The sequence below is a fragment of the Enhydra lutris genome, unplaced genomic scaffold (assembly GCF_002288905.1).
Source record: "Enhydra lutris kenyoni isolate GAN:26980312 unplaced genomic scaffold, ASM228890v2 scaffoldscaffold32, whole genome shotgun sequence".
NCBI lineage: Eukaryota > Metazoa > Chordata > Mammalia > Carnivora > Mustelidae > Enhydra > Enhydra lutris.
Genome location: NW_019154116.1, coordinates 12,011,251 through 12,026,145, shown reverse-complemented (window position 1 = coordinate 12,026,145; position 14,895 = coordinate 12,011,251). Strand labels below are relative to the sequence as shown.

At 45.0% G+C, this 14,895-nt stretch overlaps 1 protein-coding gene across 1 annotated transcript in view; it reads right to left on the bottom strand.

Annotated features, from left to right (window-relative positions):
• The window catches only part of LOC111153396 (OTU deubiquitinase with linear linkage specificity), a 32,404-nt gene extending 18,757 nt beyond the window's left edge, over nucleotides 1-13,647 (bottom strand). The window contains exons 1-2 of the mRNA XM_022512399.1: nucleotides 8,914-13,647; nucleotides 1,958-2,034 (exon numbers count right to left, since the gene is read on the bottom strand). Of these exons, the coding sequence (XP_022368107.1) occupies nucleotides 1,958-2,034; nucleotides 8,914-9,506 (670 nt within the window). The 5' untranslated portion in view covers nucleotides 9,507-13,647. The remainder of the gene's footprint in view (nucleotides 1-1,957; nucleotides 2,035-8,913) is intronic.
• Between the last annotated feature and the right edge of the window lie 1,248 nt (nucleotides 13,648-14,895).

Here is a 14,895-nt window from a genome sequence, read left to right as displayed (position 1 = left end):
CAACCCACAGAGCCACGCACGCTCCCCTAATAAATAATTTAAAAATATGTATCTATGAAAGGGCATGTCATGAAGAGCCTCAGATGACTGAAGCAGGAGAGCAAACATCTACTCAGAGTTCTGAAACGAGTAAGTAGGGAGAATAAGAAAAGAAGATAATGGTGCGAATTCTCCCAAACTAATGAAAACTAGGCATGGAGGGATTCCAAAAGAAGACCGCAAGCAGTAGGCTTTTAAAAGTCCACACTCAGGGACGCCTGGGTGGCTCAGTTGGTTGGGCAGCTGCCTTCGGCTCAGGTCATGATCCCAGCGTCCTGGGATCGAGTCCCGCATCGGGCTCCTTGCTCGGCAGGGAGCCTGCTTCTCCCTCTGCCTCTGTCTGCCTGTGCTTGCTCTCTCTCTCTGACAAATAAACAAAATCTTTAAAAAAAAAAAAAAAAAGTCCACATTCAACAGACATCAGAAAAAAACCGCAGAATACTGAAGACAGAGAAGACAGAAAAAAACGGACACATTATCTAGGAAGGATCAGTCTGACTGCAGAACTGTCAACTACCTTATCTTCGGAAAGATTAACCTGCTGATTAACCTGCTCATCCAAGAGTTCTTAAAAAAGAAAGCTGAGACTCAATTTGCAAGCAAACAGAGCTTCCCACGAACAGCCCCTGGCAGAAGCACTTACTTCAGCAAGGACCTTATTTCAGGAAGGGCAATGACCCCAGCAGGGCAGAGGTGCAACCTCGGCGAGAGCTGGAAATGACACAGCTCTCCCAGCCGCTACGACACCTGCGGAGGGAGGGCTTCCCCCGAGGACAGGGTGAACCACAGCAGAGCACCTGCAGAGTGACAGAGAAAGCAAGAGGTCCCTGCGAAGGCGGTGGGACACACAGCGACGGAGGGAGCACTGTCTCCTTAGGGCTAGACTAACAAGGACTCCAAGGTCGTCACGAAAGGGGTGCGATGGTGGCAGCAGAAACGGAGCCTCCTCTGCGGTTCCATGGGGGACCGGGACAGGTGGCCCAGGAAAACTCCTGATGGGACAACTACAGAGAAGCTGGTCCATGGGGCTACCCCAGTCAAGAGTTCTGCCAAGTCATTGTGAGGACAACTCAAGAAAAACCTCAAAATGACCTAAAAGCCTACTTTATATCATATGTTCCTAACTACACACACACAATATTTTTGTGAACCGTAAACCAAACCCAAGCTAGTGCTCAGAACAAACCAGAACATGTACGTTACACAGGTAGTGAGAGAAAATGTCACTTGTGAGTCATTTATGGCAGATCCCCCAAGCACAGATTCCCCCTCGGCTCCAGCCCGAGCCAGCCAGGGAAGCGAGGGGGCTCTTCTCCCCAGACAGCCCAGCCAGCCCTGCCTGCAGTGGAGGCGGCCAGGGCACCTGCCTCCTCCTAGCAGCAACGGGCCCACGGGGGCGGGGATCTGAGGGGTTTGAGGGGGGAAGAGCAGGTGTGACTGAGCAGAAACACGGATAAAAGGTCATGAAACGAGAGAGAACTCCCACTACTGATCCCAGGATCATTCTTTCTTACAAGGCCATTTGTGTGCAAAGACACACAGAGCCAGCTTCCCAACAAGCCCTTCCACTTGAAATGGAAAGTGCATTTCAACTCCAAACTCTCCTTCTAAGAATATGACGGAAATCACGGAACTAGAGGGCGGCGTCAAGAGAGTGAACAAATCCTCGCAGGGGCAAAAATGATGTGAATGTAAAGAACACAGGGAGAATATCTGCATTACGATTTTAAAAGCTGAGAAACAGTACTCCCCAAACAAACCTCAGCAAAATGAACAATCCGACGCAGCTAAGACCATACGCATAAGAATGCTTCCTAGGAAGCACATCCCAGCATTTTATGAAAATGGCTATATCGACTTACTGCATTTCCTACTATAAACAGTAAGAACTCGATGAATAAAATGATTCCAAACATACCTGATAACCCTCTTTCATGTGTAAGTAATTCTTTCTCCTTTTCTATTTCTTCCGCGTCACGATACATGTCCTCCTCACTGAAATCACACCAAATCAGACATTTCAAAAATGTGTTGCACTGACATTTCAAATTCTTAAAAAATTTATCAGACACTAAAAGTGTAGCTTTTTTCATATTACATGATGATGATCTGGTAAAATATGGATCTTAAATCTTGGATGCTCATGCGTCTATCATTCTACTTCAGAGCTTCTTAATTTAAAAGTGACACTTTCACATCACTCCACTGGCTGCTGGCTCTGAGGCCACTTGAACTGGAACGTCTATGAATGGGAGCTCAGCTACACTCGTAAGCATCGTAGCACGCGTCTTATCAATGAAGCCTCGTCACGATGCTATGAAGTTCCAAAAATGGAGACAACACTAATAAAAGTATTTACACAGGAATGCAGGCCAAGTGCTTTATTATGTCACAAGCAAATTTTACAATCACTACTTTAAAAACAAGGATAGGAGACCATCAATCATTTTAAGTCCCCAAAGCCAAAAACCCTCCCGAGGCTCTTCCTGCTCCCGACACCCCCTGCCCCATGCAGCAGCCAGCCCCGCTCCTCGGAGCACGTCCCTTCTCTCCCACATTCGTGAAGTGCCGCCACCCTGGTCGACTTGGTCCTTATACGGTAGGTTCCTGAAGTCTCTAGTTTCATCTAGTGAGTGAACAAGAATACACTGTGCGCTAGAAAAGGACAGAAAAGCCCCCTAGCTGCCAGGCAAGGACTGAAAAAAGGCATCTGCTTTGCCCCTCAAGAGAAGCCACAACCCGACGAGGAGGAGAAACAGAAATACCAACCCTATCTTTGCTAAAACCACAAGACCCAAACAGTCCAAAAAGGGACAAAGAAACAGTAAATGACCGAGGACAGGAAGGCCTCCATGCCAGCAGAGGAACATCTGCTGGACAGTTAAGACAGTAAACCTGCAGAAAACCCTAGAGGGGCTCAGGAACTGGCAGTGCCAAGCATTTTTCAGGGTACAGGAGACCCCCCAGAGCTGAAAAGGAGGAAACTGGCCAAAGTACACATAAAGTGTAATCAGATGCCCAATTCCCTATACTTCCTCCCCACGGCTGCACAGCCCACCCTGCACACCAGACAGAGGCTCCAGGCGCAAGGAGACACGGGAAGGAGTTAGTAAGATTAGTAACAAGTACGGAATTAAGCAAACGACCTGAGATACTCCCATTCCCAATTCCCTCGACAGCCCAGCTCCTGGTACAAGGCTCAGCACAGCAGGGGGAAAGAGGACGAAGAGGCCAGCAGGAGTAAGAGAAAGATGAAGGGATACTGAGAGCCATCTGCTATCCCCACCTTGCCCACCTCACTGAAACCCTTTACTGGCTCTCAAATTAGCAGCGACGGCTACATGCGGACCTGACCCACCACGCTAGCCTGGATTCCAGGATTCCTCTACACATCCCCCCCTTCAGTCCAAACACCTGACCGACACTAGCCTATGCTTTTACACCTGTCATTGGCTCAATCCATTCCCTCTGCCGGAATGACTCACTACCTACGACATCAGGACACGTGCGGTTGGCTGACGCGGCTGCAGAGTGCCGGAGCTAGAGCAGGGACCCCAAAGTTACAAGGTCAGGTTTTAACGACTCCTCGCTCCAGCCCTCATTAGCCCTGTGTGTGTGGCCATGGAACTGAAGTAACTATACCTCTCGGAGCCTAAATTTAACCACTTAAATTTAACCACCACAAAAAGGACAGTGAGAGAACTCACCTCAAAAGACTGTTGTGAAAAAGAACACATGTAAAATATTAGCTCTCCCAAAAGTTAGCTGTTCTCATTCTCAAACTACACCACTGGTGCACAGTATTAACAAATAATTCACCCAATGGTCATTTCTTACTCCTTTTTTTCTCTTTAAATAAAGGTAATGATATGGGTGTGGGTGTGCCCATTTTTTTTTAAATACTGTGGGGCTGAGGGAACGTATTAGGAAAAGGTACTTTCCATGTTCTCTGACCCCCATGAGATTCCACGTAAAATGTATGCTGTCATGCCAGAGGTAAAAGCAAACCAAAACCAGATACACAGGGACTATACATCAAATGCCTAAAATAAAAAGTGACTAAATATGTTAGTTCTTCTTTTAATAACTTCATTGTACCTTTTGGCCTCCTCCTTAGCTTTATCAAATAGGAGAGAAATTCTGATCCTACAAAATAAGCATCGAAGTGAACCACTTTCTTGATATCATCAGAAGCATGAATTTGGGCAAGCCACTTCCCTAATCCTGGCCTTAGTTTCTCTCATCTTCAAAGTAAGAAGAGCAGACAAGGTCTATACGATCTACATGGTTCCTCTTCCAGGTCTTAAGTTCTATGAGACTATGAATCTACGTGTTGTTAAAAACTATACTTCAAGCGAATCCTGTGGCTATGCTGCAGGCACATTTGGCTCCACCTCTGTCCTCTTCCTTTTTAATCTGCAAAATAACCCAAGTGCCCAGAGGAAGTTCTCTGAACAAGCCTCTCTTGTACACATATAAATTCCCACGAAGGCCAGCAGGAATGGAACAAAAAGAAATCAACGTGAGAACTAAATGCGAAGGGAAGACGAAGTAGAAAGGAAGATTATTGGAAATAAAAAGCACTGATTCAAGATATACAAAAGCAGCAAAGCAGAAATGGGTGAATGGGAGGCCCGAGTGCATTCAATTACTTTAACCACAACCAGATTTCATTCAGATCCTGTGCACGAATGTTTGCTAACTTCCCTGGCCACCAAGGACAATATCCAAGGACATTTGCTAACTTTAAAAGGCCACTAGGGAAACTGTCATATGGCCTTTAAAGGCTACCATAAAAATGATACTAAAGCTGTAATTTCTTGCAGAGAGAACAAATTTTAAGTTTAAGCAATACATTCAATTACTATGGTCAGAAAAGAAGATATTTAACAGCCAAAATGAAATAGTCATCCCACATAAGGACAACCAGCTGGAGAGAGAAAGAGAGAGAGAGGTGTGTGAGAACAAGAAAAATAATAATTTTACTTAGGAAAATAGTTGACTCAATAATCTATTGCTTTAACCTGTTTAAGTATCAAAATATTAAGGTTGAAAATGACAAAATAAAATATTTATATATTACACATATATATTTATTTATATTTTATATTTACATATTATTTGTTTGTTGTATATTTATTATATTTAAACTAGAGGTTTGAATTTTTTGTTTTGAGAAGGGAAGATAGTGAAATAATGAAAAGAAAAAGGATATGCATTGTAAGATAAAATCGTTGATACTGACCAGCTTCAGAAATTTAGTAAACTTTTGTGTTTATATGTCAACTTGGGAGGGGATGGGAAGTGTCTACTGTTTAGCACTCAACAGGCCACTGAAACCCAAAGACTCAAATGATCACCACGGCAAAAGGTTTCCTTCTAGAAAACATACAGATAGCTAGAAAAGTAAGCCAAAGTCTTAAATATGACTTGATTTCTTGTGGACCATGGCATGTGAGTCAGGCTCAATTACATAATTGAGTTAAATTTTAAAACCAAAATCCAATACGTTCTACTTAGAAAATTCTTAGTTTAGCACACTGCTATTTTAAAGTGTGTATTTTCAAGCTCTGGTTTTCTTTTAAGCTAGAGATGAAATAATCTTAATATTGAGGCAATATACGTGATTGAATAAATTATATGATTCTGCAGACCACATTATAATCTCTCTCGCTCTATTTGAAGAACTGCGTAACAATAAAATGTTTGAAACTTTAACTTAAAAATGCTTACTACATACAGACACAATTAAACTGTTGCCAAGAACAAAAGCTATCAACTGAAAACACAGAGCTCAGTGAAGCAAGACACTTCTGTAGAGCCAATTTTTCAATTTCTGATACAACATGTAATATGAAAAAAGTCAATTCTAACATACATGCAAAACTAACAAGACAGTATTGGACTCTCTCACCATTATGAACATTTGCATTAAGTTCCCCTTAGTTGTCTAAAAAAGCTAAGTATGGCTTTGTTCAGCTTTCTGAACTTGAACGTTGCAGTTCATGCTTAACTTGGCCTATCACAGAAGACCCATCACCCAGGCAGTGCTGGTAAGACAGTGTCAACCACTGTGACACCAATGTACCTTCCCACAAAGGTACAGGAAAAGCAAAGACCACTCAACCCAGCCTTTCTCCACCACTTCGCGGTTGTAGAGATGGGTGAACAACACATCAAATGCAGGAAAGTACCGGCACCCAAGCCAAAATTCCACCCCCTTCTGCAAGTGGACTTTCCATGACTGGCTCGTGCTACTCCACGTGACTTCCAGAGGTATCTGGGGACAACCCAGATATCCTCAACAATGAGGTTTGAAACAGTCTTTACTTCCAGGTTGGAGAAGGGGGAAGAGAGAATGAGGGAATGGCTGTTACCCCATCAAACATATCCCACAGGAGCTAAGGAGTGAGGCGAGTGGGAAAACACACTCCCACGACAGCATATTGGCAACATCCAAGAACAATGGTTTAAAAACTCGTTGTGCACAGCCCTTTTGAAAATCCATAGCTCCCATCAGAACCTCAGCCCATAAAAACAAATACACATCAAATTTCACCTTCAATTTCAGAGGGGTTCACAGACATATGCTCCCCACCACATACAACAAGCCTATGGACCCTAGATTCAAACCATGTCCCACCATCAGGCAGGCAAAGACGGGCGTTGAAGTAGTCATGCTTCTCAGTTCCCTGAGCTCGTCTAGCCTGGCCACCGACCATGTCTCGGGACCATTTTGGTCCTCAGAAACAGTAACTTATTTAGCTAAGGGCAAGAAACGGACACAGCCTCAGTTTCAAATGCAGGGGTGGGGTGAGCAGGGGATAGCGCACAGCAGATGTGCTCACAGAAACAGTGAGGAAGCTCCAAGAAAAGTCAACCAAATCTGGTGTGACCTAAGACTTCTTCAAATCAGACCATAAGCCATCTTGTGAGCCATCCTTAGGGTTTGTCCAGGGGATGCCAACCAACCCCCGTTCTCAAATGAGCTAGATGAGGTAAGGGGAGAGTCATAAATCATGTTCCTCTGCCTGGTTTTGCTGAGAAAGCCAGAAAAAGATGGGGGTATGTTCCCATCAAAGCATCAGGGAATGTGGCCCAGAAACCTACTCCCTGTCTCCCTGGCCAAGAAGGACCTCTGGAATCCAGCACTCAGTTTCCTCCTGTGTAAGATGACAAACCTAGGCTGTTTTTTTTTCCCCCCTGTGTTTCCTTTCAGACTAAGTCTATAAATCTACTGACAGCGGTAAGAGGTGTGTCTCAAAACCTTTTCATTGAGAAAGAGTGCTCCTTCCCACCATGGCCTATTTCCCCAGGTTCTGACCCTGGAAACCACATCCAAAAACTTGCCAAATAACTATACATACTTTTAGAAACATGGTTCTGGATTCAAAGTTTCTGCATCTAGAAGGGGCATTAGAATGCTCCACTCAAGGCTAAGGTGCAGCTTCTGAGGGGCAGGGTCTCTAACCAGGGAGTTACATCACTGGCCACCAGGGCAAGAGGAAGGCAGCAGCAGTTAGTAACCAGCACGGGCTGCGGAGGGGCAGAAGCAGAAGACACCCCCTCTCGCCCTCCCTGCCCATTCTATTTTACCCTCTGAGGAGTCTGAGGTCGTTTTCTAACCCAAAGAGCAAACCAACATCAGCTCCCACATGGGCCTGCACAGCGGTTTTAGTTAAAGAAAATGCTAGTCTTTAAAAATCAGGATATTTCATTAAAAATTCAGGATATTTGGACTCTTGAAATACAGAAAATTCAGCAAGCAGAGGGAAGAACCTCCTGGACTGACCCCAACAGCGAGGGACACAGCTCTCCAGAAACCCATGGTCCACACCTGGCCAGCCTCACTCACCTAGGTTACCTGCATAGGTAGGAGTTTGAGACTGCCTACTCCAAATCTTTCCCAGTAGCCATGAACACACTAAGTGTGGATAATACCATTCCAGAGGCCTTAGGTGCTCAATAAATGAGAAGGTCAACACCATGGTCAAGAACCGTGCACATCAACATCATTATAATAAACGAGCTGCACAGCAGGCCCACCAAGGACCCCTTGCCCAAAGGGGGGGAGGAGAAATCACATTTGAACACACCTTACAATTCAACTTGCCAGCCAATTAAGCTGTCAGAATGGTTATCTGAGTGCTTTCATCAATTCTGGAATTCAAAGGCATTTGCATGCGCCTAGAATCTGAAAGCGTAGAAAAAGTTCGTCTTCAAGTCTATATTCTGCCTGCACCTCACTTCCAGATCCTTGCTAAAAATATAAACGCCTCCGGTTTGTGCTGCCTTCCTCACAACTCACTAAATAACTGATCTAACCAGGCTGCCTTTCCTATTTAAAAATAAAGGGGGAGGGGGACAGCTAGTTAAGCCGTTAATGGGCAAAAGAGAATTGGGTCAGACTCCGACCAAAGTCTGTTCAACAGGTGGAGCGCTCATCAAGCGGCGACTTGCCTTTCAAGAACAAACTTGTCGCATGGCTCAGTTTTCCTTTGGCTGTGATAGAAGCAACCTTACTTCCCCAACCAGGTCGGAGGAAAGATTCACTGAGTTATAACAGTACGCTTTTCCAGTTTGTTTCCCAAGTTCCTGGAGCTTTCTTTTAACTTTAGAGCTATGCAGATGTAGAAACAGGGGCACTGGATGACCAGAATTGTGAGACCCTGGGCCCTGCGGAAAAACATTTTGTACGAAGACTGGACACAAGTGTCTGAATTCCACTCCGTCGCCGACCTTACCCAGAACCAAGGGTGAGAAGGGCTCTCGGCCGGCTACTCCCCAGCCCAGCCCAGCCCAGCCCACGCCCAGCCTCCCCAAGGGGAACGAGCCTGGCGCCCCCGCCCGCCCCCGCCGCGCCCCGCGACTCACTGCTCGGCTGGGCACCGCACCGCGGTCCGCGGCTGCCCACCAGCCGCCGCCTTCCCGCCCTCCCGCGCCGCCGCTCTAGTGGGGCCCGGAGACGCGGCCCCCGCCTCCCGCACCAGCTTCTCAGCACGGCTCGCGCCCGGCCACGCTCCGGGCTGAGGCATGGTGCCCCGACTCATGGGACCGCCGGCGGCAGGGGCGCCACAGCGGTTCCGCCGCTCCGAGCGATCCGGGGCCCCTCCCGTTGAGGGGCCCGGCCGTGGCCGCCGCCGTTCTACAGCCCGCCGGCTTCCGAGGCTGCGCAGGACGCTTCCGCACGCGTCACCCCCACCCGCCCCGCGGCCTCTGACCCGCGATGAGGGGGCGTGGCCCGCTAGGATGGGGTGGGCGGGGAGCCCTTCGTCGCGGCGCCTGCGCAAGCCGCTGCGCAAGCTGAGCCGCGGGCCAATACGGCGGCCTGCGTGGTGCGGACACTGCGCATGCTCCACACAGCTGGTCCTCGCTGGAGTTCCCCGCGCGTCTGGCTTTCCCTGGATGTTGCGGCCAGCCCAGGAGGTGAGAGGGAGGGAAAACGCTGGACGAGCGAAGGATCTCATCCTCGGTGAGGAGGAGGAAGGCCCGCCCAGGGTGTGAAGAGCGCCAGCGCTTTTGAGCACCTTGCAGTGTCAGTCTGGGCTTCAGAGCCGGGCGGGATTTCCTCAACCACAGAACGAAGGATGTGGGCAGACTGAGAGATGTGCGGCTTGCCTGGCCTTCCCCGAGTGACAACTCCGTCACGACCCGCCCTGGAGCCCGGAGAGCTTTGGTGTCGGGTGTGGGGTCAGGCTTGTCGAGGGCTGGGAGTTAGGTCCCTCCCCTTTGTGAGGGCGGGAGGGTGAACTGGTTCTGTGCAGTTGAGCAAGCTCCGCACTTAAGAGTGTGGGCCGTAGTCTTTGAAGGGAAATTTGATGTACGGGGAATACGAGCAAAGGGAAGGTGCTTAGAGACCTCAGAGATCAGGAGAAACCGAAATGTTTCATCTCTGGGGAGAAAGATGAGGAGCGGTCGGGGGTGCAAGGGGTATTACTGGAAGGAGGATGCTGGAGACCAGATGGAGAAAAGCTTCCTTAGGCTGGGAAGGGAGCTTCTGCTTGATCTTCGCTAAAAGTTGGAAGGTGGCGACTATTTGACAAGATGACTCTGTTAGAGAAAAGATTGGGAAAGGGCAAGACGGGTAGTCCAGTTTGAGGAGACTAGATAGTAGTGGGCATCAAAGGAAGAAATTGGATGGAAAGAATACTTCTTCTCCAAGAATATTGGAGAAAAGTGGTCCAAAGACACAAACTTCCTGTTGTAAGATAAATAATACTAGGGATGTAATGTACAGTGTGATGACTGTGTCTAACGCTGCTGTGTGATACATAGCCAAGCTGTTAAGAGTAGATCCTAGGAATTCTAATAACAAGAGAATTTGTTTTATCTATATGAGATGATGGTTGTTAATTAAACCAGTTGTGGTAATCATTTCACAATACATGTAAATCAAACCATCATGCTGCATACCTTAAATTCATACAGTGATGTGTATCAGTTATTTCTCAATAAAACTGGAAAAATAGGGGTAAAATATTTGTATTTTGAGGCAAAGAACAATGGAGTGAGTTTTTTCCTTTAATTTTGAAAAATACACATGCTAAAAATATTCAGAGCATGCAAAAGAATACAGGAGTTATATTCCCAGTGGCTATTAAGGATGTGGGATTATAGTGGGTTGAATAGTGTCTCCCCAAATTCTTGTCCACTTGGAACCTCAGTGTGACCTATTTGAAAATAGGGTTTTTGTAGATGAGGTTAAGGTGAGGTCATAATGCCTTAGGGTGGGCCAGAAATCAAATGACTAGTGTCCTTATAATAGGAGAGGATGCAGAAATATATAGTCACAGGAAATAAGAACATATGAAGACAGACAGAGATTAGAGTGTTGTAACAATACACAGAGAAATGCTGGGGGCCATTAGTAGCTAGAAAAGGGCAAAGAAAGATGATCCCAAAGAAGTGTGGCCCTCCTAATAACGTGATTTCAGGCATCTGTCCTCCAGAACTGTGAGAGAATAGATTTCTGTTTCTTTAAGCCCTCAGTTTGTGGTCCTTTGCTATAGCAGCCATAGCAAACTAACAGATCAAGATGAAGACTTACAAAATTCTATCAGGCTGAATTTACTGATAAGGGCCCACCAAGCAGATATTTTAGATACAAAATGTTACCTCCAACGGTTAGAAAAAGTTTAACAGTTTGTTTGAATGGTTGCTGAGTATGTCTTTTTCTATTATGCATGTAAATCTGGGAACATAATCATAAAATGGGCTAACAGACCCCCTGGACCCACTAGGAGAAGGACTTGAGCGAAACTCTACTGATCACTTGACTTCCATCCTCCCCAAAGTGCCTACACTAAATGAAGTGCCAGAACTGCCTGGGATACTATTGAGAAAGGTATCCAAAGGCTTGGGGGTAAAGGGAGTTGACATGTTAGAGTGCATTTATCATGTAAGACCTGCTCACCCACCCCAGGAGGGTCCAAAGGACATTACCCTTCACCGTGACTCTGGGAAGTAAATCTATGAGTGAAGCCCCAGCATCTTTGAAGAGATCTGCATTCTCTGTAGTCAGATAAATCTTACAGTGGAAACTACACAAACTGGGATTTCTAAATGCACTGGGGATAATGGGATCCTAGGATGGCAGGGACCAAGGGGTGGCACTTAATTGTCAAAAACTAGATGGGTGTGGTTGCTGTAATGGACACCTGAACTGAAGTAGTAATCAGAATTGTCTGACTTGCAGAGACCTATGACATGGCCAGTTGATCTTAATGTCCCTAGGGAAAAGAAGAAGTGGACAGTCTGCTGAATTCATATGGTATTAGCAGAAAAGTTCTAGGTTTAGCAAACAGAAGTCCTGACTTGCACCACCAGAACAGAGCATCACTGCCCCTCTGTCATTTTCCACACTTGAACCAGTTTATACACTCAGAACTCTTTGAATGAAGGGGAAGCCAAGTCCTCTTGGGGAAGGACATTGCTCTTTTGCTAAAAATGTATATTGTTAATTTGTCCCCAGCCTTCCCCAAAGAGTCCTATGCCCATCTACCAGGGTGACTGCCCACTGGGGGAAAGGAAATAAGCAGACTTTGGGAGATTAGTAGACAATGGCTCTAACTTGACACTGCTTCACGGAAACCCACAATATCATTATGTGTATGAACCAGAGTAGGGGCTTGTGGAGGTCAAGTGATTAAAAGAGTTCTAGCTCAGGTTCATCTCACATTAGGCCCAGTGGGTTTCTGAACACAACCTGTGGTTACTTCCCAATTCCAGAATGTGTAATTAGAATAAACATGCTCAGCAACTAGCAGAATTCCCACATTGGTCCCACATTGGTCCCCTGAGCTATAGAGTGAAGGTGGTTATTTTAGAAGAGGCCAAATGGAAGACACTAGAACTTTTCCTGTCTGTAAAAATGTAAACCAAAAGCAATGCCACGTTCTTGGAGGGATTGCAGAGATTAGCACTACCACCAAAGACTTGAAGGTTGCAGAGGTTGTGGTAGCTACTACATCCCTTTCACCTTGCCTGTTTGGCATGTGCACAAGACAAATGGATCTCAGGGAATGACTGGATTTTCATAAATTGAATGATGTGGTGATTCTAGTTACACTGCCACTCCACATGTGGTTTCCTTGTCTGGACAAATCAACACTTCTAGTACTAGGTATATAGCTGTTGATCTGGCAAATGCTTTTTCCCTTTATACCTGTTGAAAAAGTCTACCAGAAGGAATTAACTTTCAACTGACAAGGCCAGCGATTCACCTTCACTGTCCCACCACAAGATATAACAACTCTTTGGCCCTGTGTCATGATTTAGTCTGCAAAGACCTCCTTTCCCTTCCACAGAAAATCACACTAGTCCATTCCATTGAAGATGATATACTGATTGGCACTGGTAGGTAGGATGTAGCAATTACTGTACACATATTGGTAAGATATTTGCATATCAGAGGATGGAAAAATAAATCCTCCAAGACTCAAGGGCCTTCTTCCTCAGGGAAATTACTAGGGGTGCAGTAGTATGGGATTCATCAAGATACCACTTTAAAGGTGAAGGACAAGTTGTTACTAAAGGAAGTAACTATTATAGGAAGAGGCCCAACACCTAGTGAGAAAAGAGAAATCTCTGCCATGGGTCCAGGCTATTGTGCAAGTGGCTCTGCCATTTGGGTCATAGGACCCAGTAGACCCAGTGGAGCTTGGAGTGGCAGATGGAGACACTTTTGGAGTCCTTGGCAAGCATTTATAAGTGAGTCACAAGGCAAGTCTTAGGATTTGGGACTAAAGCCCTGCTACCTTCTGTGGAAGTTACTCTCCCTTTGAGAAACAGCTTTTGGCCTGCACTGGACCTTATTAGAGGAAGAATGCTTCTCTGTGCGTCACAACTCACCATGTAACCTGGGCTCGGCAATAAATCATGTCAGTGGATTGGAACCGTGATAGATGGGATCTGATGAAAATGGCTCTGCGCTTCTGTGATCTTCCAAAAACCCATAACCCCAGTCCAGTCATGAGAAAAACTGGACAGATTACAAATTCCATTAGAGGGGCAGCCTACAAAATACTTGACCAGTATTGTTCAAAACTGTCAAGGTCATCAAAATCACCAAGAGTCTGAGAAACTAACGCAGTCAAGAGGAGCCCAAGGAGATGGACTGACAGTAAATGTAATGTGGTGTCCTGGTAGGGATCCTGAAACAAAAAAATTCTTCCTTAAAAAAAAGTTAAGTAAACTATCACCTTAGTTAATAATAATGTACTGGGTGGCTCAGCTGAGTGTCCTACTCTTGGTTTTTGCTTAGTTCATGATCTCAGGGTTGTGGGATTGAGCCCCAGGTCAGGCTCTGTACTCAGCACAGAGTCTGCTTGAGATTCTCTCCCTCTCTCTCTTCCCATTACCCCTTTTATGCTCTCTCTCTCAAATAAATAAATCTTTAAAAAGATAATAACATATCTGTACTGATTCATTAACTGTAATAAATGTACCATACTAAAGTAAGATGTTATCAGCAGGGGAGATTGGGTGTAGAGTATATAGAAACTCTGTACTAGCTTCTCCATTTTTCTGTAAACATAAACTATTCCAAAAAATAAAGTCTATTATATAGGAAAAATCAAATCACCACATCACAAACTGTTAAACCAAGACTTTCCAAAATAATGATGAATATCTAGCTACCTTGTTCTTATTTTGCACTTAGATAGAAAATTTTTAATGTCAATGTTTCATCTTTAACCTTTTTAAACTTCCTATTTTGTATATGTTTTATAGTATACATAATAAACACAGAAGTACACATACATTTTTAATATATGCACATTGGGGATGTGGTCAATTTTTACTGACATTACAGGACTAAATTATTAGAGAGCAAGTGTGTTAAACTAATTCAAAAATTAGAGTTTCTTAGAGGAATTTGTGAGAGGTAAACCTAAGAACTGTGAAATAATTATAACTAGCCTATTCTTATGTCAAGATGAATAAATAAAAATAAAAGTCCATAAACTTTTGTAAAAAGTTTGTATGGACTTTGTAAAAGTCCATAAACATATGTAAAAGCCTAATGTAATGACATCACCAGAACAATCCCAATTAGTTTCCGGCTTCTCCTTTGATTTATTCCTCATTTGATAACTGAAAGTTATATGATGACATTGTAATTTGTAAGTCCTTACACTTGGCAACTTGGATTTTGAATCACCCTGGATTAAGGTAACTAACTACCTCTTCAGTTGCCTTGCCTAAAATAGTTAATTCATGAAAGACTGAGTTCCTTTTCTTGGAAAACAGCAGCCCTTATTTATAATATCTTCACGAGGAACAGGGCCAAACCTCTATTCAGGATGTTTCTTGTTTGATGAATTCTCTGTAAGGAATTTAGTTCAAGTTGGTTGC